Source organism: Camelina sativa, chromosome 9 (assembly GCF_030686135.1).
Source record: "Camelina sativa cultivar CO46 ecotype springtype chromosome 9, ASM3068613v1".
NCBI lineage: Eukaryota > Viridiplantae > Streptophyta > Magnoliopsida > Brassicales > Brassicaceae > Camelina > Camelina sativa.
In genome coordinates, this window is record NC_141888.1 from 30071432 (window position 1) to 30092723 (window position 21292).

Consider the following 21292-nt stretch of genomic DNA (forward strand, 5'->3'; position numbering starts at 1 on the left):
ATTTAATTTAATTTATAAAACTTTAAACCCGTATATCGGGCGGGTCCTCATCTAGTCTAATAGAAAGAATCATTTTATATTTCAAGGTTAAAAAACAATAAAACACACATGAATTATATTGTTAAACACAGAATAATAAAAAGTAATTACGTAATGAACATGATCAAGTTAGAGTTTAAAAGAAAGATTAAAACCCTAATTAAAGGACGGTGCTTAAAGGACTGTTTCTTGGAACATACTCATTATGTCACTCTGTTTCTCTGTTTCCCACAAAGAGTCAACAAATCCAACATCATAGTCATTCACCAAGTAACCTGATTGATCAGATGATGAGTCACGGTAGAGATGTTCAATAGCGAAGGTATGAGTTTGTTCATAGTAACAAGTAGCTTGTGATGAAGGCTCACCACATATCTTCTCGAGGGAGGAGAAAGTAGAGTTCTGTTCTGGAAAGAATTCGGCTTTGATGTTTTGTAATAATTCTCTCTGCTGACGTGGCAAGGGCGAAAAATAGGCGATTTGGGTTTTGTTGCTTTTTGGCCAAGAATGCTGCTGTCGACGGCTTCTCAAGGCTGTGATGTGGTGGTTCTGGTGGGGAAAGAGAGTACTGATGTAGGGGAGAAGGGGGTTACGGAGAAGGGAGGATCCGGGGAGGCTGTGGGGGAGGTTTCGTCGGGGGAAAGTCAATCTCAGGAGGGTTTAAAAGAGGTTTCATCATTGGTCCCTGCATCGATGGCGAAGCGTTCATTCTTGCAAGTGGTTCAGAAAAGGGTTTTTACTCAACAGAAGTTTCTGGTCTCGGAGGTGGATGGTCAAGAGAAGGTCATTGTCCCAAAAGAGGTTTTTGAGGGTGCTAAACCTCTTTGGGAAGATTTCGTTATTGGGAAGTTCCTCAATCTGAAGGCTCCGCATGTTTTAAAGATTCACATGATTGTGAATAAGATTTGGCGTTTGGGGAACCGGTTGACTTTGATTGATATTTTCGCGGTTAACAAATCCACTGTTAAGTTTCATATTCGTCATGAAGGTATGCGGCAAAGGATTCTCAACAGAGGGATGTGGAATATCATGGATATTCCTATGATGGTTTCTAGGTGGACTCCATTTGCGGAGGAGGCTCAGCCGGCTCTGAAGTCTGTACCCTTGTGGGTTAAGACCACCAACATTCCGCCTACTCTGTTCACAAATAAGGGTTTGGAGTTCTTGTCCAGTACAGTAGGTAAGCCTGTTCGGTTGCACCCGACGATAGAGGCGTGTGATAGCTTTGTCGAAGCTCAGATGTTGATCGAAGTGGACCTGACAAAGGATTTACCAAATGAGTTTAGGTTGGCAGGGGATGAAGAGGGGAGTTGGATACTGTGGTCCGGTACAACTATCCGCGGCTTCCTCCAAAGTGTGGTTGTTGTCAAAAATGGGGTCACCTTAGCGCAACATGCTTATCAGCTGAGACGGCGGTGGTGATCGTGGAAACAAAAGTCGCTACTGTTTCAAACGGGGACCATCGTAGTGAGTCTCCTGTTTAAGGGGTTGATGGGGAGACCGAAACAGCAGGATTAGTAGAAATGTTGATGCAGGTTTAGGAAGGGCGCATCTCTCAGGGAGATGCTGCTTCGGAGGAGGTTTTGAAACAGGGGGAAGTCTGGATCACTCCTAAGTCAACTCGTGGAAGTCCTAGCAAGTTAAAAAAGCAGCTCTCATGTCTGGCGGAGGTTCACTTCTAAAAAATTCTTTCTCGGCTTTGGGGGATATTCAGGAGGAAAATTCTGAGCTACATGTGGTTGATGACATTGTGCCGAATGGTTTGGGGGATCCACCTCCTCCAGTTATTCGGGGGATCGTTGCTAAGCAGCAAGGCTTGCAGGAGGAGGTTCCATTGTGCACTTACCTCCCTAGAGGCACCAAATCGGCTCATAAACCAGTTTCTACTCGTCCTGCTCCTTCGACCAAGGATCCGCCTAGGAATCAGAGTCGGAAGAACTCATCAAGATATTAATGCAAGGGTTCTCATGGAATGTTCGTGGTTTAAATAAAAGTCTAAACATTCCGTTATCGAAGAGTGGGTTGCGGCGAGTCAGTTTTAGTTTGTCTTTTGGAGACAAGAGTTAGGGAAGTTAATGCAATGAGGTTGGGAAGAAGGTTGTTCCCAGGTTGGTCAGTTATGACGAATTATGAATATAATAGTAGGGGGCGCATTTGGGTGCTCTGGAGGGACAATGTCAGGGTAGATCATTTTTTTAAAAGTGAGAAGCTCATTACATGTTCTGTTAAGTTGGAAAACCAGGAGGAGGAGTTTTTCTGTTCCTTTGTGTATGCTCTGCACGGTGGAGGCTCGTAAACAGAAATGGCAGGAGATACGTGACCATTGCGCATCCCCTTTGTTTCGTAATAAACCGTGGGTTCTACTGGGGGACTTTAATGAAACACTAGATATTGCTGAACATTCTTGGGTGGATGATAGTCCAATGGTTACGGCGGGGATGCGGGATTTCCAGGCAGTGGTCAATTTATGTTCGTTAGTTGATCTGACTTCTTATGGGCCTCTGTTTACTTGGTGTAATAACCGGGAGGATCATCTCATACTTAAGAAATTGGATCGAGTGATGGTGAACGTTGCGTGGGGGAATGTTTTTCCGCAGATTTATAATGTATTTGAAGCTTGTGGATGTTCGGATCACCTGCATTGTCGGCTTATGGTACATGGTGATGCTCGACCTGTCACTAAACGTCGCCCCTTTAAATTTGTGAATGTGTTGACAGAAATGGAGGAGTTTATGCCATCAGTGGGGGACTATTGGGCCGAAACAGAATCTATGTTTTTGTCTACTTTCACTTTATTCAGGTTTTCCAAAAAACTCAAAGGGCTTAAACCTCGTCTTTGCAGCCTGGCTAAGTCACGTATGGGGAATCTCATTCGGAAGACAAAGGAGGCGTTGAGTGTATTATGCCAAAAGCAGCAAGCAAACCTGTTACAGCCTTCGACACAAGCCATGGAGGAGGAGCATGTGGCTTATAGGCGATGGGATTTCTTGGCAAGTTTGGAGGAAAAGTTTCTTAAGCAAACATCAAAACTGCATTGGTTGTAGGTGGGTGATAGGAATAATAAAACTTTTCATAAAGCTGCCAAAGTGAGGGAAGCGCAAAACAATATTAGAGAAATACAATGCCCGGATGGTCATGTAGTGATGGGGGACGACATCAAAGTAGAGGCTGAGCGTCACTTTCGCGAGTTTTTACAGTTTATTCCTATTGATTTTGAGGGTGTCATGGTGGATGAGCTGGTGCGTCTGATGCCTTACCATTGTTTTGCTTCAGAACAAACTGCTCTCACTCGAGAAGTATCGGGGGAGGAAATCATGAAAGTTTTGTTCTCTATGCCTTCTGATAAGTCTCCTGGTCCTGATGGATACACAGTGGAGTTCTACAAGGCCACATGGTCGATAATTGGTAGGGAATTTGTCTTAGCGGTTCAATATTTTTTTGCAAAAGGATTTTTACCAAAAGGCATTAATGCTACCATTCTTGCTCTCATTCCCAAATCTTAGGATGCACGGAAAATGAAGGACTACAGGCCTATCTCTTATTGTAATGTCATTTATAAGGTGATCTCCAAAGTTCTCGCTAATAGGCTAAAGCGTGTACTTCCAAATTTTATCTCTGGTAATCAGTCTGCGTTTGTTCAAGATCGATTGCTGATTGAGAATGTGTTGTTGGCCACGGAATTGGTCAAGGATTATCACAAGGAGTCCATCTCAAGTCGTTGTGCAATAAAAATTGACATCTCCAAAGCCTTTGATTCTGTTCAGTGGTCCTTCTTATCGAAAGTCCACTCAGCTATGCATTTCCCGCCGTTATTCATTCACTGGTTAATGTTATGTGTCACTACATCTTCTTTTTCAGTACAAGTAAATGGTGAACTTGCTGGTTTTATCAGAAGCTCTAGAGGTCTTCGCCAAGGCTGTTCTTTGTCGCCGTACCTATTTTTAATTTGTATGGATGTCCTATCAAAAATGCTTGATAAGGCGGCCGGGAGAGGTTGTTTGGTTACCACCCACCGTGTCGACAACTTGGGCTTATTCATTTGAGTTTCGCAGATGATCTCATGGTGCTTACAGATGGTAAGGTGTGGTCTATCAAGGGAATTATTGACGTGTTTACCGACTTTGCCAAGATATCAGGATTAAAGATAAGTATGGAGAAGTCCTCAGTTTATTTGGCTGGAGTTTCGGTTCCACAACCACATAATCTCCCGTTTGAGGTTGGTCGCTTACCGGTTCGATATTTGGGACGACCGCTAGTTACAAAGCAGCTTACTCTCGCTGACTGTTCTCCTCTGATTGAGCAACTTCGCAAGTGCATAGGGTCTTGGACAGAACGTCATCTCTCCTATGCAGGTCATTTCAACCTGATTTCCTCTGTTCTTTGGAGTGTTTGCAACTTTTGGTTAGGCGCTTTTTGTCTGCCTAAAAAATGTCTTGAGGTGATTGATTCAATGTGTGCGGGATTTCTCTGGTCGGGACCAGACATGAATCCTCACAAGGCTAAAGTTTCGTGGGATGTGGTTTGCAAACCGAAGGCAGAGGGGGGTCTCGGGCTACGATCTCTCCACGAAACTAATGTTGTAAGCTATCTAAAGTTAATATGGCGAGTGGTCTCTAAAGTCAACTCTTTGTGGGTACTTTGGGTGCAGAATAACTTATTGAAGCAACACTCCTTTTGGTCAGTTCAAGAGACTACGAGTGTGGGGTCGTGGGTCTGGAAAAAGTTGCTGATATATCGTGTGGTGGCTAGAGATTTCTGCAAGGTTGAAGTAGGGAATGGAGAAACCACATCTTTCTGGTATGACCGGTGGTCGAATATGGGTCGACTCTTGGAGGTCGTGGGTGAAAGAGGGATAATTGATATGGGGATTCCTCGGCAGTTTACTCTGGCGGAAGCGTGGGACCATCGTCTTCGAAGGAGAGGCCAGTTCGGGGGTGGGAGATAAGATTTTATGGCGCGGGAAGCATGATGTATTTCGAGCAAAGTTTTCCACAAAGGATACATGGAACCACATTCGAACCACAGCTAGTACGGTAGCATGATAAGGGGGTTTGGTTTCCTCATTACACACCAAAATTCTCTTTTTGCGTATGGCTAGCTGTCCAAGATTGTCTTTCAACGGGTGCTTGCATGGTTGTGTGGAACGTGGGTGCTGCAGGGACATGTCTTTTCTGCACCTCTGCACTAGAAACTCGTGATCATCTATTTTTCTCCTGCCCTTTTGTATCGGGTGTGTGGTCTAACCTGGCAAAGGGGTTGTTCAAGTCTGCCTACACAACTATCTGGTCTGATTTAATTGCTCATATCTCTCAATCTCACCTATCCCGTGGAGAGGGGTTCCTTGTTTGCTATGTGTTTCAAGCTGTGGTGTATACGATTTGGCGAGAACGCAATGGGCGGAAGCATGGAGATCGATCAAAAACTGTGACAAACTTGGTTGGCTGGGTGGACAGACAAATTCGTGATCAGTTCTTAGCCATTGGTCGCCTGGGGGATAGGAGATACGACGAGGCTTTCCAACTTTGGTTGCAGTCTCATCATTAGCTATTTTCAAAGTTTGGTTTCTGTTCTACTATCTTATTTCAATCAGGAATTTTATGCAAACGATGCACTAGTTGTAACAAAGTATTTTTTCTTTTGAATATAATTTAACATTAAATTCAAAAAAGAAAGAAAGATGCAATTTCATCACAGGAAGATGGAGTCGAGGACTTTGGGTTTTCGTCGAGAGAAGCAGAGGAGCTAGGGTTTTGATCAGAATTGGAAACAAATTGTGATTTTTCTTTCTTGTCAAGGCAATCCTTCAGATGCTTCTTCGTTCTCATCATAAGATCCACGATCATCTTTAATTCACAGAGATCAGGGTCTTCCCACCAAAACCCTAGCTTGGTTTGGGGGTTAGTAATCTTCGGTGGAGACTTGCCGTTGAAGTAACAGTCAGCAATTTCAGAGGCAGGAGAGTAGCCGGAGAAGGAGTAAACGACATCGAAGTTCTCTGCCAGGGAGGTTACGAAGACGGCAATGTTGGCTCCGGAGAGAAGGCAGAGATCAGCGGCTTTGGAGAAGAGAGTTTGACGGCGTTTGCTGCAAGCCACTGAGCGTTGTTGTTTAGTGTCGCGTTTCTTAATCTCAATCTTTCTCTTTGTTCCTCCTCTTTTCATCATCATTGTGTACGTCTCTGGTAGGGTTTGTTGTTTCTTACAGAGAAGATAAGAGAGAGATATTATGACTTTATGAGAGAGAGAGAGAGACAGAGTAATGAGTGAAGAAAAGAAAAGTAACTCATATATTTATAGGATACTAGTAGGAAGCCCCGTCCCAGACAAATGTTAGTTTGATGAACTTTTATTTTTAGATTTTTTTTTATAGTTAGTTTTGATAAAATGAAAACAAAAAGTGAAAATAGAAAAATGAATAAATATGAACAAAATTTAAAGTTTAAATAAAGAAGAAATTGAATTAATTGGAGTTAATTAGAAAATGATACGGTTATAATTATTAATTTGTTTGAAAGTGGGTTAGTGGGAGTAAAAGTATATATGGATTTAATTTTTTTACAATCCACAGTTCAATCTGGGTATAAAGCTTTGTGACAGAATCAGGTGGCTTCTTCACCTACTTCGGGCCCAAATGTTATACCTCTGCAAGCCTTTGTTTGGCAAATTTGGTGTCTACCAAAACTTCGTCATTTTTTGTGGCAAGCACTTACGGGTTGTGTAGCAACAACAACTTATCTACGACGACGTGGTATGGGTGCTGATAGTGAGTGTGCCCTTTGTGAAGGGCCTGAGGAGATAATAAATCATGCCTTATTCTTTTGTCCCCCGGCCAGACAGGTTTGGGCACTGTCCCCATTCCCAGTTTCTTTGGGCTGTTTTCCTTCAGAATCTGTCTATGCAAACATGAATTCATTATTTTGACGTTTTCAGCAGATCCCTTCGGTGGATGTTTACCCGTGGATCCTTTGGTATATTTGGAAAGCTAAAAATAATAATTTTTTTAGCAATTTGGATTCCAACCCGCTTAACTCTGGTTTTCGGCGCAGATTGATACTCCGGGGATACCCCGCATAGTGGCTCCCGGTCGACTTCTGGTACTTTGGTTACTGCTCTTACTGCGGGTAGTAGTCCTGTAACTGGCTATCGATGTTTCGTGGATGGATCTTGGAAAGCAACAGATCAGCACTCTGGCAGAGGATGGTATTTCACTTCCCCTGAGGAAGAATCTCCCACTATGGGTGCATCTAAACTTCGCCGTAGTCTGTCACCACTCCATGCAGAAGTGGAAGCTCTAATTTGGGCAATGAGATGTATGATTGGAGCGGATAATGAGAATGTTGTTTCTCACCAATTGTTCTGACTTGGTGAAGATGGTGTTTTTGCCTTCCGAGTGGCCTGCATTTAAGACGTATTTGGATGAGATTGGAGCGGATAAGGAAGAATTCCTATTATTTTCTTTAGTCTTGATTCCCCATTCACAGAATAGTATTGCTGACAAGCTGGCGCGTAATGCTAGAGTAGAATCGCATCAAATTACCTATGTAAACGATTTTTCTACCAATTGGCTCATTTGAGATGATCTTGTATGTTGTTGTCAAAAAAAAAGGATAATGGATTTTGATATCCTAGTTCATTAATTACTGAATGTGTTTTCCTTTTTTTTTTCTAAGGCCTAATGACCAGACCCAGCCGATCATCATCAAGCCCCAACACGAACCCATATCGAATCGAATCATCAACGTGCTCGAGATCGGTGACACAAAATGTGAACGGATCGCACCAAAAGGATACAGTTTAGCCAAAGGGACTGGAGTAACTTCTCCGTTGGAGGTTATCAAGGTATAGATTTGATAGGTTGCACATACTATTTTGATATAGCGTTTTATTAAAATCCAGTTTAGTATAACAAAAAAGATATTTTAATTGGATTGCAAAATAAAAATGTGTACAATTGAACTCCGGTTTAAAACAAAATCTCTAGATCAAATTAAACTAAAATAAGTATATCGATTACTATTCAAATTTCAAATATCATCAATGAAGATTAATATTTATACCGTTTAATATATCTATTAATATATTACTTTTCCTAATAAAATATTGTCATACCGTTTTCTTTTTGAAAACTTATATATATATCTAAAGGGAATTTTGGATTTTGCTTAAATATTTATTAAATATTATTTCCTCTAATTAATAAATTTTGATTTTGATAAATGACAAAATCTCACTGAAAATAGAATTGTAAAATAAATTTTTTTTTTGGGATAAAACCAAAAAAAATAAATCAATCGATGTTTTAATAGGTCATATTTAACTATTCTTACCAAACAAAACATTTACATAGCAGTATAAGAAAATTAAAAACACCAAATTTTTGGTGACCATCATAAACAACCTCAGCTCTACTAAATTCTAAAATGAAGAAAGCAGTGCACAAGCTAAATTTATGAACTAAACTATATACATTTTTATAGTGCATAAGCTAAATTAGAGGAAAAGAGCCTAGCTATTAACATAACTAATTAACAGTTTTGTTAATACTTTTTGGAATGAAGATATTTTGAAGTTAAGAGTAAAGTTAATGTATGAGCTACTTCAACAAAAATTTCCGAGTTTTTTTTTTCCATACACTATATAAATGACATATATCAAACATATGTATTTATGTATACATTTTGATACTAATTCTTTTAAGTTTTAACCAAATCTAAAGAAAAAGATTTCCAAAGTACGGTTTAAATTTATTTTCTTATTTCTTTTAAAATTTAACAAAAGTTACATTCCACTAAAAAATCGATCATGTTAAATAGATAATTTTTAAATATATGTTATTGTAATTTTTTCTAGAACCCATTATTTTAATTTGATATTTCCAATGTTATCTAGAACAAAACACAGTATCATCAAAGACAATAGAGTATATAAAAAAAAATAGGCCGACATTAGATTTGTCTTAATTTAATCCCGGTCAAGAAAAATATGAGACCATCTCCAGTGGAGATGCTTAATGGGTTGCTCAATAATTTTATGGTCCAAAAATAAATAAAAAGGCTCAGAGAATCGTTTCCAAATAAGGTATAGAAGCAACCTTTAAGACACGATATGTGTCAAGCTTTGATTGGGTAACGAGAAAATAGAAAAGACAATTTTTTTTCCATTTTCCTCTCCTTTCTCGCGAGTCTCTCTCTCTTCTCTCTCGATGGACCCGGCGATTCACACCTCAAATCCACAGTTTTCAAAAGATTAACACCTCAAATCCATGGTTAGCGAAGAGAAGATCTGAAGGTTAGCTTGATTTTCTTTTCAGTACTAAGACTGGAAGATGCATTTTATAATATAAGTTGCCATATATAGGATGCTCACTTTAGACTGTTTTCTATTAGTGCAAATTTTATTTATAGTTCATCAAAAGAATTTCTAAAACATGTTTAATATTCCTTTTGTGGCTTACGTTGGTGGCAACTTGTCCTGTGGGAAGGTTGTTAAAGGGTGGGGACCAGGGTTCGAGGAACGCCTGGCGCACCAATAACCTACTGGTGGATGTGGATATCCACAGTGATGGGTTATGATCGATGCCCTGCAGGGCCAGCTTGGGGTCTGTTGGGCCGGCTAGCGGTGGGCTAGTGGGGTCCACGGACGGTCCGTTGGGGCAGCTAGCGGTGGGTTAGTGGGGTCCGCGGGACGGGTTGTCACACCTCTTTCCTATTATATCTCTTTTGGCAACTTCCTAGGAGATAGCTTGTTCCTCAAGTTGGGATTATCTAACATTCTCCCCCTTAATTCGAACTTGAACTCCGGGTGCTTCGATCTCTTGTACTCCGATCAGATTCCTCATTTCTCTGAACTTTATTCTTGCTAGTGGTTTAGTGAGGATGTCCGCCTTCTGCTCCTCACCAGGAACATGCTCGACTTCTATCTGAATATACTCCACACACTCACGAATAAAGTGATACTTTGTGAGTATGTGCTTACTCCTTCCATCGAACACTGGATTATTACTTAGAGCTATGGCTGACTTATTGTCAATCCTTAGTAAGATCTTCTCATCTAGACTAATTATTTCTCTTAGCAGCTCCTTCAACAATATGGCTTGTTTTGCTGCTTTTGTAGCTGCCATAAGCTCAGCTTCACAAGATGACATCGCCACTGTGTGTTGTTTTTGTGAAGTCCAAGTGATTAATGATGAGCCAAAATAGATCACATGGCCTCCAATACATCTTCCATCATCGATATCAGCTTTGTAACTACTGTCGCTGTATCCAACAACCTTACTCAATCCATCACGCTTGTAGAACAAGCCTAAGTTGGTGGTTCCTTTTACGTACCTTAACAAGTGTTTAAGAGCTTGTCCATGTACCTCTCTCGGACTCTACATATACCTGCTCAAAACTCCTACAGCAAAAGCCAAGTCGGGACGTGTGTGAAGCAGATACCTTAAACATCCAATCATTCTTCTATATCTTGTGGTATCAATTTCAGGTTGCTCTTCTGCCTTTGAGATCTCCATTCCAGGCTCCATTTGTATGTGCGTTGAGTTACACAAATCCATCTTAGTATCGATAAGAATACCTTGAGCATAACCTTCTTGTTTTATTCTTATCCCATCTGCTCCTTGTACTACTTCAATACCAAGATAATATGTCAACTTTCCGAGATCTGACATCTCAAACTCTCTTGACATATCCCTTTTAAACTGATCAATGACTCTTTGTAAAGTTCCTGTCACAAACAAGTCATCAACATAGTTATCAACATAGATTGCCACTACCAGACTTTCTTTCTTGTCATTCTTGAGATACACAGTAGGGTCCTTTATGCATCTTTTAAAGTTCGTCTTCTTCAGAACATGATCAAGCTTCACGTTCCAAGCTCTTGAGCTCTTGGAGCTTGACGTAGACCATACAACACCTTATGTAGTCTGTACCCTCGATCCTCTTGTCCTTGTTTAACAAAGCCTTCGGGTTGGCACACATAAACTGGATCGTTTAAGTCACCATTTAAGAATGCGGTTTTCACATCAAGGTGATGAATCTCCCATCCCTTCGAAGCTGTGATAGCAATGGGTAGTCGAATAGTTTCCATTCAAGCTACAGGTGCAAACGCTTCTTCGAAGTCCACTCCTTGTTGTTGTACATAACCTTTTGCTACAAGTCTTCCCTTGTACTTGTTCAATGATCCATCCGCTTTCTTCTTGATTTTATACATCCACTTCAACCCTATTGGTTTAACACCATCCGACTTCTCAACTAGCTCCCAGGTTTTATTTCTAGCGATAGACTCCAGCTCAGCCTTCATCGCTTTAACCCATTCTTGTATACTTAAAGCTTCAGAAATAGACTCTGGTTCACCATCTATGGTAAGTAGAAGTCGTTCACTATCCAGCTCAGCTAGTAGAACATAATCATTGAGATATCGAGGTTTGTTGATAACACGTCCATATCTTGTGACAACTTGCTGATTTTCACCTACCTGATCCACGTTTTCTTAATTTTGTTCATCTTCTATCTCTTCTTCTTTGTTTGCAGGTTCTTGATGCTCGACATTGTCATCCTGATTGTTCTCATCTTCATTTCCTTCTTCTACAAACCCATTATGAGATAGTTTAAACCTTCCTGGTTCTCCATTGGTTTGGTTTTCTGCAGTCGACCAATCCCAAACTTTTGTCTCGTCAAACACGACGTCTCTACTTACAAACATTTTTCGTATAATTGGATCATATAACCTATAAGCTTTTGAACCTGGTTTTGTCCCTAGATTGATCAAATTTCTTGACCTATCATCCAACTTCTTAAGATGTGGTCCAATGATCTTAGCATAAGCAACACAGACAAACACTCGTAGATGCTCGATGTTAGGCTTTCTGGTCGTGAAACTTTCATATGGAGTCTGGCCCGCTAAAGCTTTGGTAGGAACTCGATTAATAAGATATGTTGAATGACGTACGGCCTCTTCCCATAGTTCATTTGGCAGTTTCATAGCTTTAAGCAAGCTTCTTGTCATCTCCATTAATGTGCGGTTTCTTCTTTCAACTACACCATTCTGTTGAGGAGTATATGGTGCAGTTAATTGTCTAGACACTCCACTTCCTTCACAAAATCGGTTAAACTCAAGCGAGGTTAACTCTCCTCCCCTATCGGTGCGAAAGGTTTTGATAGACAGTCCGGTCTGCTTCTCAATTCCTTCTTTAAACCTTTTAAACCGATCGAAAACCTCACTTTTCTCCTTCAATAGCATTGTCCACATGTATCTGGAAAAATCATCAATAAGGACAAAGACATACCGGTTGTTAGCTGGTGTTGGTGGAGAGATCGGTCCTTACAAGTCACCATAGATCAGCTCCAAGGCTTGAGCTGCTCGGAAAGATGTTGTAGTTGGAAACACAGCTCTGGTATGTTTTCCGACTAAACACGCAGTGCACACATTCTTCTCATGAATTGATTGTGGCATTCCAACAACCATACCCTGTCTTACCATGTTGTTCATTACTGCAACACTTACATTTCCCAGCCTTGCATGCCATGTTAGAGTAGTGTCGTTATCTTGGATATAAAGACAATTAGGATACTCAACCTCCATTGGTGTCTTGTAGAGGCGGTTTGATGATCTTGTGACTCATACTAACAACCGCCCAACCGGATCACTCAAAGTCAAACTGTCTCCCTTCATGTTCACTTCACATCCAAATTCAGTTGCTTGTCCTAGACTGATAATATTGTGCTTCAGGTCGGTAATATAATAAATCTCCTTGAGTGATCTCCTTTCACATGTTTTTCCCACAAAAACTATTGATCCCTTTCCAACAATGTTGACAAACGAACCATCACCAAACTTAACCTTCCCTGTGATGCTCATATCTAGGCTAGAAAATAATTTTTTGTTTCCCGTCATGTGGTTGCTAGCACCGTTGTCAAGATACCATATACTTGCATTGTTGGTATCATAATTCTTGGGAAACACCTTATCCTCATTCAATAACACCACCTCATGAACGTAAAGTGCATCAGCTTCATGAGTTTCATTCAGATTAGTCTCTTGATGTGCAACTTCTTTCGCAGGACATGATGATGCATAGTGATCCGGTTTATCACATCTCCAACATACTATTTTAGATAGATTTTTCTTCTGGTTTTGATTCTGGTTTTGTACTTGATTTGTAGTGTTTCCTCCACGATTCTGGCCATTGAACCTTCCTCATCCCCTACCTCTGCTAGAACTATCACCACCGTAGTTACCTCGACCAAAACCTCCTCGATCATTTCCGCCTCGACCATATCCTCCTCGACCATATCCTCCTCGACCATATCCTCCTCGACTACTTCCTCTTCTACCGTAACCTCCTCTGTTATAGCCTCCTTTGTTTCCTTGATAACCGCCATAATTCACTTGATTGTTTGAATTTGAAAACATAAGTTTGCTTGGTCTTCATTCCGGGTCTCCTCCCCTACACGCTCTTCATAGGCTTTTATTCGAACAACTATGTTTCCAAATCCGGTTTTCTTTAAGTCTAAGACTTGTTCCAAAGATGCAACGATATGAATATATTTTTGTCTTGGAAGTCCTATTAAGAACTTCTTTACCAACTTTGATTCTTCAATGATTTCTCCCAAAGAAGCTGACTGCGATGTTAGGTCTGAGATCTTGCCAGCAAAATCATCAACAGAGTCGGAATCAATCATCGTCACCCGATCAAGATCTGCAAGAAAAGTCTGAAGCCTTGCTTCCTTTACACGTTCCGCACCTTGGTGATGTGCTCGTATGGATTCCCATACGGTTTTAACCGAACCTTGATCTCCAACTTGCAGGATAAGTGACTCGGGGATGGATTGAAATAGAAGAGCAGTCGCCACATCGTTCATCTTCTGATCGGTGGATCCAGGATCAATAGTATCACACACCTCGCTAACTCGAAGTGTAACTCTCATGCACATCGACCAAACAGTATAGTTTGTCGATGTTAACATCGGACATTGGATGGACGGTGATCCAAGGTCCTTGGTTCACGGCGATGGATTTGTTTTGTCTCCCATACTTGGTTATGAACAGCTTCTTCTCCACAACCTTTGATCGGAGCTACAACCTTAGCTCTGATACCAAATCTAAGAATAAAAGAACTTGAAATATAAGAACACATCTCTTATTATTGATTTAGAAAACTCTCTCAAAAACTAAATCTCTCTCTCAAGTCTTATGGAACACCTCTTCATAGACTCCTATATTTATAGGTTTTAACTTTTCCAAAACCTATTAGAATTAACATATTACAACTTTTAGATTAATTATAAGAACTTTTTTTCTTTCCTATTCTATCTCTTTTGGCAACTTCCTAGGAGATAGCTTGTTCTTGTTCCTCAAATTGGGATTATCCAACAGTAACAATATCTCAAATAGAGTTGTTTCATATTTTGTAATCTCACTAGATTTTCACCCGCGGTATACCGCGGGTCAATATTTCTTGACTGAAACTTTTAAATTTGAAGTTATAATTGTTTGTTAATTTTATTTAGTGTTTGAAATCATATAATTGTATTTAGATGGTTAATTTTAGGATTTAATATGTGATTTATTGCATGACATTTTTGTTTACATAAGCATAATTTAATTAAAAATTTTAATATTCTAATATTGATGGTGTTAATAAAATAATAATAAGATAAACACCAAATTAATAGTATTTTAATATATATATATATATATATATATATATATCAACCCAAATCTGTCCTGCTATATAACCGTGATATTCAAAACTAAAATTATCCTAAAACAATTCTTTTGGCATAAGCATTTAATTTAGTATTTACTTAAATTAGTTTAGTAACCCACAAGATAAATGCATTTAAAGCATGAAATTATACACTATAGGATCTGTTAGATCAAATGAACCATCTAAATGTCTTTACGTTGGCGTACATTACTTTACATAGTCTTACTTTAAAGAGTTTACTCTAAGTTTGTTTTGTTAACTTAAAGTATATAAGAGCCTTTAATGATAATGGTTAGGTAGTGATTCCAATTGTTTAGGAAAATTGCGATTAGGGGGGGAGGATTAATTGTTTAAAAAAATCGGAAAGCTTATAACATAGAAATTGTCAATCCAAAAAACATAAAATATGATAAATCTTTTGTTTCTTAAAAGTATTAGTTTGAGACTTGCACTTGGGCCTTTATAAGAGAGAGGAATATAATCAAATCATATTTATAAATTAAAATTTATATATAGATACATAATATCTTGTAAATAGGTTTGGACTTGAAGATTTATTTCATAAATGTTTTCAAAAATGTATATATAGATACGTAATAATTTCTACTTGTCCAACAAATTTTAAATAAACTATACTAACATTAGAATAAATTCATTGAAAATTCATAGAAGTTAATTATTTTTCTCAATTAAAGGATAATTTACTAATCCCAATAATGAAGAATATATATGCATATGATGTAAATTACGTAAACATATGATTTTTTTTAAGAAAACATTGATCTCATAGTTAAATTTTGACCCAAAAAAGAGAGAAAAAATATAATATATTTATAAAATTGTCATGTAGCTTTATTTTACAATATGAAATATCTTCATAAAAATGAGATAGCTTCATAAATTACAGAAATATTTTTAATAATTTAATAATATAACAAAGTTTAATGTGATGTGTTAGAAAGAAACTGTTTTGTTGTGAGACAATTTACTTGTTTATACAAAGGTGAATATCTTCAATCATCTTTCTTTTAGGCTTAATAATTGACGGTATAATCTATCTAATTATGGTATTATAGTAATTAAATGTATAATTTTCTTAATTCTTTTTCTTATAGAATTAGTAATTTAAAATTAGAATTAGTATTATCTTTTTATATACATATAAGAACTATAATTTTATATTTATTAAAATTGTTTAAAATTTTCAATTTCTTATAATTATCTTTTTAATTTTAAAATTTGTTAAAACAAAGTTTTTTGTATAACACATGACAAAATTTCTAATTGTTAAAATTGTCACGTGACGCGATAATGTGAGTTACTAAATTTGAAAACCAAAGTGTCAAAACTATAATATTATTTATGGGACAATGAATGATTTTTTAAAAACATTTACACCCAAAAAAAGAAAAGAAAAATGATGCTGTAGTCAGAAATTATCTCTGTACCTCCCAAACAATGCATCTAATGCATAGAAGCTCTAAATACTAAATTAAACAAAGACTAAACCGCGAGACCATCAAAATGAAGAGATAACGGGCAAGTATTAGCTCAAACCAACTAATTAGGAAACCAAAGGTCCAAAACTCAAACCCCCTGCATCGACACAATCAGTATTTGAATAAGTAAAAAAGGTAACAAAAGGCAATTAGGCACCAACATGTATAAAAGAAGTACAACCGGTTAAACCAATAAAGAGAAGAATCAGAGACAATCCATGGTAGAGAAGTAGGATCTACTAGTTTTTTTTTTCTCGTTTCCACCAAGTAGGAACTACTAGTTATCCATGTCAATTGTATAAAAAGAGAAGCCAGCAGCACAAGCTTATACGATTAAGTTAAAGATACGTAAATAAAAAAATGCCTCAACATATAAAGCCATCCTCGACTAGACCAATGCTTTTCTATTATAACCTCAAGAATCTATGACAAAACATAGTAGATTGCAACAAACAGAGAAGCCAACAACACTAGGAAGATTAGTAAAAGCATGAAGACGAACAAGTGTGGAAAGAACTACTTCAGCGTCCTCTAGATATATATGATAAAGAGAGCTATAATTCATAAAATATGCCAACAAAATCAACTTAAACCCTGCAAAAGATACAACCTCATATAATAGTAAGTTAGGAAAGCCAAAATGAGAAACTGATAGCCCGGAGAACTACGTCAATGTTGCCACTTTGCATCGTTTCACAGACCTATATACATAGATGAGATATTCAGAAAAAACAAGAAGCAATCTCAAACACACAAAAAAAAAAACCAAGCCCAAGATGTCATAAGCAGTGATCAATCAAACAATCAAAGCGAAACAAGTGTAAAATTTTGTTTGTTTACTCTCTTAAAACCTAAACGAAGCTATAACATATGAGATTCACTAAAAAAAATATATGTATGATGATGGATCAAAAACTAAGAGCACCTTTACAAGGAATAATATATTGCCTTTCCACCCAAAAGAAGGGAAGAAGAAACAAGCAACACACACTCTGCCTTCCATGAGTCAGAGAAGCATCCAACAAGAAGAAGCGGTCATGACATAGCACGTCACTCCTACCTCGTCAAGATAGCTGCATCAGCTTGAACATCATGTTGTCATCTTTAAAACTGTACTATAATTCCAAGGGAATACTCGATCATCAGCAATTTTCGATTCCATGTGTTTGTTGGATTTTCCAACAATATTTAGCAAATAGAATAAACGAGAAGGTCATACCCTGACGAAACCAATGATCTATAACAAAACAAACTTACCATGATCTTAAACATAGATCTGGGATAGATAGATAAGGCAACAACACATCATCAACGTCAGCTCGGATTAAGTATCAAAGCACGGAGTAACCGTCTAAGGGGTATGCATAATAAGGATTAATCATAGTGGAGCTTGCATGCTTTTGCATCTTTAGCATATCTCTAATGACGTAAATTAAACATATAAACAAAAAGAAGACTATGATTACAACTTAAACCTTAGGAAATGATGAAGCCCGCATGATAATAAAGCCATCTCAGGAGACTAAGTAGGAACCCCATGCAGTTTTCTGTTGGAACCTCTGTTATCTTCTAGCTAGAGCATATAATTTTTGAATAAAGAGGATGACCATAGCACTAGGAAACAGAAATACACCCGAATAATCAAGGGTTTGTATTAGTGGTTCAATGATTCATACAAGCTAAATCTTCTACTCGAAAATTATGCCAAAGAGACCCTCCGGGAAATGCATGAAAAAGGCTTGAACGGTAGAAGAAAGAGAAACTCACAAAAAGAAGTGTACCCACATAATCAAGAGCCGGAGAAAAATTAAATCACGAAAACCTTCAACATCATAGCATCTCTCTACAGAACATAAATCTTGGAACATCAATTTCTATACGTATCTAAGAATCATCAACAAGCTATATATAGCCAAGAGATAAAACAAATAAATCAACCCAAGCAGCTTGCTTAGAAGCCAAACAAGTGAAACTTATCTGAAGACAAATCACATAAAAATCAGTAAAAGAACGACGAACAAAATAAATAGCCAAGTCAAATCTAATGGAAATTAACCAGATGTAGTCCACAGTTCAAAAGAGGCCAATATTACAGAATAAGGCCTTCGTGCCAACAAAAAAAATACAAAAGAGAAATTAATGAGAAATATTGGTATCACCTTCTATCCTTGGAAAAGCACAATCTCTATAATGAGAATAGAAAAGCCAAAAGGAAGCAACAAGGAAAACAAGACAAAGAAAGGAAAACATTTCATATAACTATAAACTTACGGTATGAAAGGATAATTGTTGAGCTACCTTGTTATCCTCCAAGATATATCCTCAAGGATGCTAAAGCATCAGCCGTTGCCTTGGTCCTCGGTTTCCACATATTGCTAGACTGATCCTACAGTAGACGGGTATATTACAAACAATTCATGCATATAATATATAGTATATCACAAAGGAGAGCCGGGATCAACAACAGTTTTTCCGTCGTCACATATGTTCCTATCTTGCTACAGTTAAACATAAAAGCAAGTACACAAAAAACACAGGCTTGTAATAATCTTCAACTTACCCCAGTAAGCATTTTAACTAAGTTTTTACTTCCACAACTTAAGTAATAGTGTTGCCTTCTTCTGGAAGGAATTCCCTTGTACCCTGTTAAAAAAGACCCCCTTCTCATGCTAATAACCCAAAAGATATGTGCAAACAGAAAGCCTTACACTAGCTTTAATTAGTAGAATCCTCTGAAAAATTAAGTGGTGAAGAAAAACGATTCATTTCCCTCTGTGATTTTGTAATGGAAATTTTGGAGACAAAGCTTTCCAGGAAACTAGCCAGATATATGTATCTGCGCAGAAAATTGTACAATGAGCAAACAAGATAGAAAAGGAGGAGCAATAACTTGTGAAACAAGATTAAAAAGTTGGAATACTTTTCTAAATTCTCACATAAAACTTTCTTAAGGACACATTGAAAATAAGAAGAAAAAGTTAGAATATGCAAGTTTATAACACATACTGTATATGGCCCTCATAATTGATGTCCCAATCTCAGTTACCTCTGTTGTAGGAAAAAGAGAACAACACATGGCAGTCTCAGAGGAAATCTTCTTGCTGGTGAAGTTCTGTTTTCCCCCAAGTGCTCTATGTTCCTACTCGCGCGTTCTTGATAGTAGAAATCCGAGGCTGACTTAGCAAGGAAAAAAAAAAGATGATTAAGTTTACTAATTGAAGAACGGTGATAAGAAGTACGAATGGATTTTTTTTAATAAGCTTTATAAAAAATATAAAGCCTTTACTTAGAACTTATAAGCTAAACTTAAACAAATATAACACCATTAGAAACTACCCGTAAAAAATCCGCAACTTAAGCAGCCAGTACTTGCTGCTCATGCATACTATAAATCCATGTCAATAGAATCACAATGATAAAAGTGTCTAGTGGATTGAAACTAAGCTGTTGGCTGTTACTGAAACGCCACTTTTGAGAAATATTAATGTACCAAGAAAAACAGAAGAAACCTGAAGACCATTTGATTCTCCTATCTGTGACCATGCCAAGAACAGCTCCAAATGTTGACACTGGGGAAAAAAGAAAGAGAAGTGATGAGTCAAGTTTTCGCTTCTTACATTAGTTGAATGAATTTTATCGACAGAGAAACAAATGTCAAAGTACTCCTTCATGTTGTCAAATGAATTTTATCGACAGAGAAACAGATAAAACAGAAATCCATTTTATGCAAGCAACCTTCTTAATACTCCCACGAGAAAGAAGTATATTACAGTGACTCTACCGAGATGCACAGTTAACACACAAGATGAGGAATTGAATAGACAGACCTTACATGCAGAGCATAAAATCCTCACAAGAGATTGATAGTTGTGACAATGGAAGCGTATCTTCTGTGATCCTAATGAAACTTGAACAGCAAAATGTAGCATCAGCATAAGTACACAAATATAAAAGCCATATCAAAGAAAAGAAACACTCAAAACCATATCACACTATAACAATGATTTCATACCACATTAGAACATCCTCTAGACTATACTCACAGCTCTAACATTCGCATTAGTGTTTTTTAGGATTTCTGTTTTATATGCATCATGTTGCAACCAAATAAATATTTAGTTGCTAATAGTTTCAATAGCCATTAAACGAAAGACTGAATAAACAAAGGGAGGCAAACCTTTATTAAAAACCACGAATTAGATGCTTTCAGATCCTGGAGGGTGAATATGTGATGCATTTCTCCTTCTGAAAGAGTCACTCAACAAATTAGTGTTTCGAATAAGAAACAAAAACAGAACAGTCAGGAATATGAAAAGACCATGTTATGATTTGAAGGAACTCTTACCTCTAGTTTCATCATGTCATTGGTGAAGAACGCGTTTCATTTCCCTCTGTGATTTTGTACAATGGAAATTTAGGAGACAAGCCTTCGAGGGAACCACCAGCCAGATTTATGTATCTCTGCACAAAACTGTACAATGAGCAAAAAAACATAGAAAAGGAGGAGCAAATATTTATGCTGAGAGGCAAAACTGATGAAGCATATTACTTGGCTAAACTCAAAGGCAATTTGCTTTTTCTTTGGGACCACACGTTGACCAACCCAAAACAAAAATTTCAGCATGAGTATCTAGTAAATGCATTTCCTCTTCATCTTGGTCAAAATTTTGAATCACTTATATGAAAACATGCACACATCTTGACAAACATGGATATTGTTTCTAAATTTCTCACCTAGACTTATTGAAAAGAAGAAGAAAAACATAAAACATATCAGTTTGTCAATAACTCATATATTACCTATGTTTCAGGAAAAGGAGAACAAGTAAGGATCCTTGACATTCTCGGAGGAAACTTTCATGCTGGTGAAATTCTGTTTTTCCTCCATGTGCAAACCAAAAGTAGAAAAAAAAATAACCCAAAATGCCATTTACCTTGCTATGACTAATCGTATTTACCTCTTTTTCCAACTTGATAGTAGCAATCCCAGGCTGACTTAGGAAGACAAAAAAAAAAAAAAAAAAAAAAAGATGAGTAAATTTACCAAT

At 37.7% G+C, this 21292-nt stretch overlaps 2 protein-coding genes across 9 annotated transcripts in view; both read right to left on the reverse strand.

Annotated features, from left to right (window-relative positions):
* Positions 1-213: 213 nt before the first annotated feature.
* LOC104715633 (uncharacterized) lies at positions 214-6206 on the reverse strand. The gene is made up of 2 exons (XM_010433026.2): positions 5732-6206; positions 214-461 (listed from the first exon to the last, which is right to left on the reverse strand). Exons 1-2 carry the CDS (start codon positions 6204-6206, stop codon positions 214-216), a joined length of 723 nt encoding a protein of 240 aa, XP_010431328.2.
* Positions 6207-16085: 9879 nt separating this feature from the next.
* The window catches only part of LOC104711932 (uncharacterized), a 32336-nt gene continuing 27129 nt past the window's right edge, over positions 16086-21292 (reverse strand). For 6 of the 8 annotated variants that reach the window (XM_087466418.1, XM_087466420.1, XM_087466419.1 and 3 more), the window contains 8 exons: positions 21045-21239; positions 20590-20705; positions 20422-20489; positions 20072-20151; positions 19754-19813; positions 19291-19421; positions 18805-19080; positions 18272-18630 (listed from right to left, as the gene is read on the reverse strand). The gene's annotated coding sequence lies outside the window, so the exon portion shown is untranslated. Of the gene's footprint in view, positions 16342-16854; positions 16946-17169; positions 17360-18271; positions 18631-18804; positions 19081-19290; positions 19422-19753; positions 19814-20071; positions 20152-20421; positions 20490-20589; positions 20706-21044; positions 21240-21292 lie in introns of those variants that run through there. The other 2 variants (XM_087466417.1, XR_015566505.1) reach the window with 2 other exon arrangements.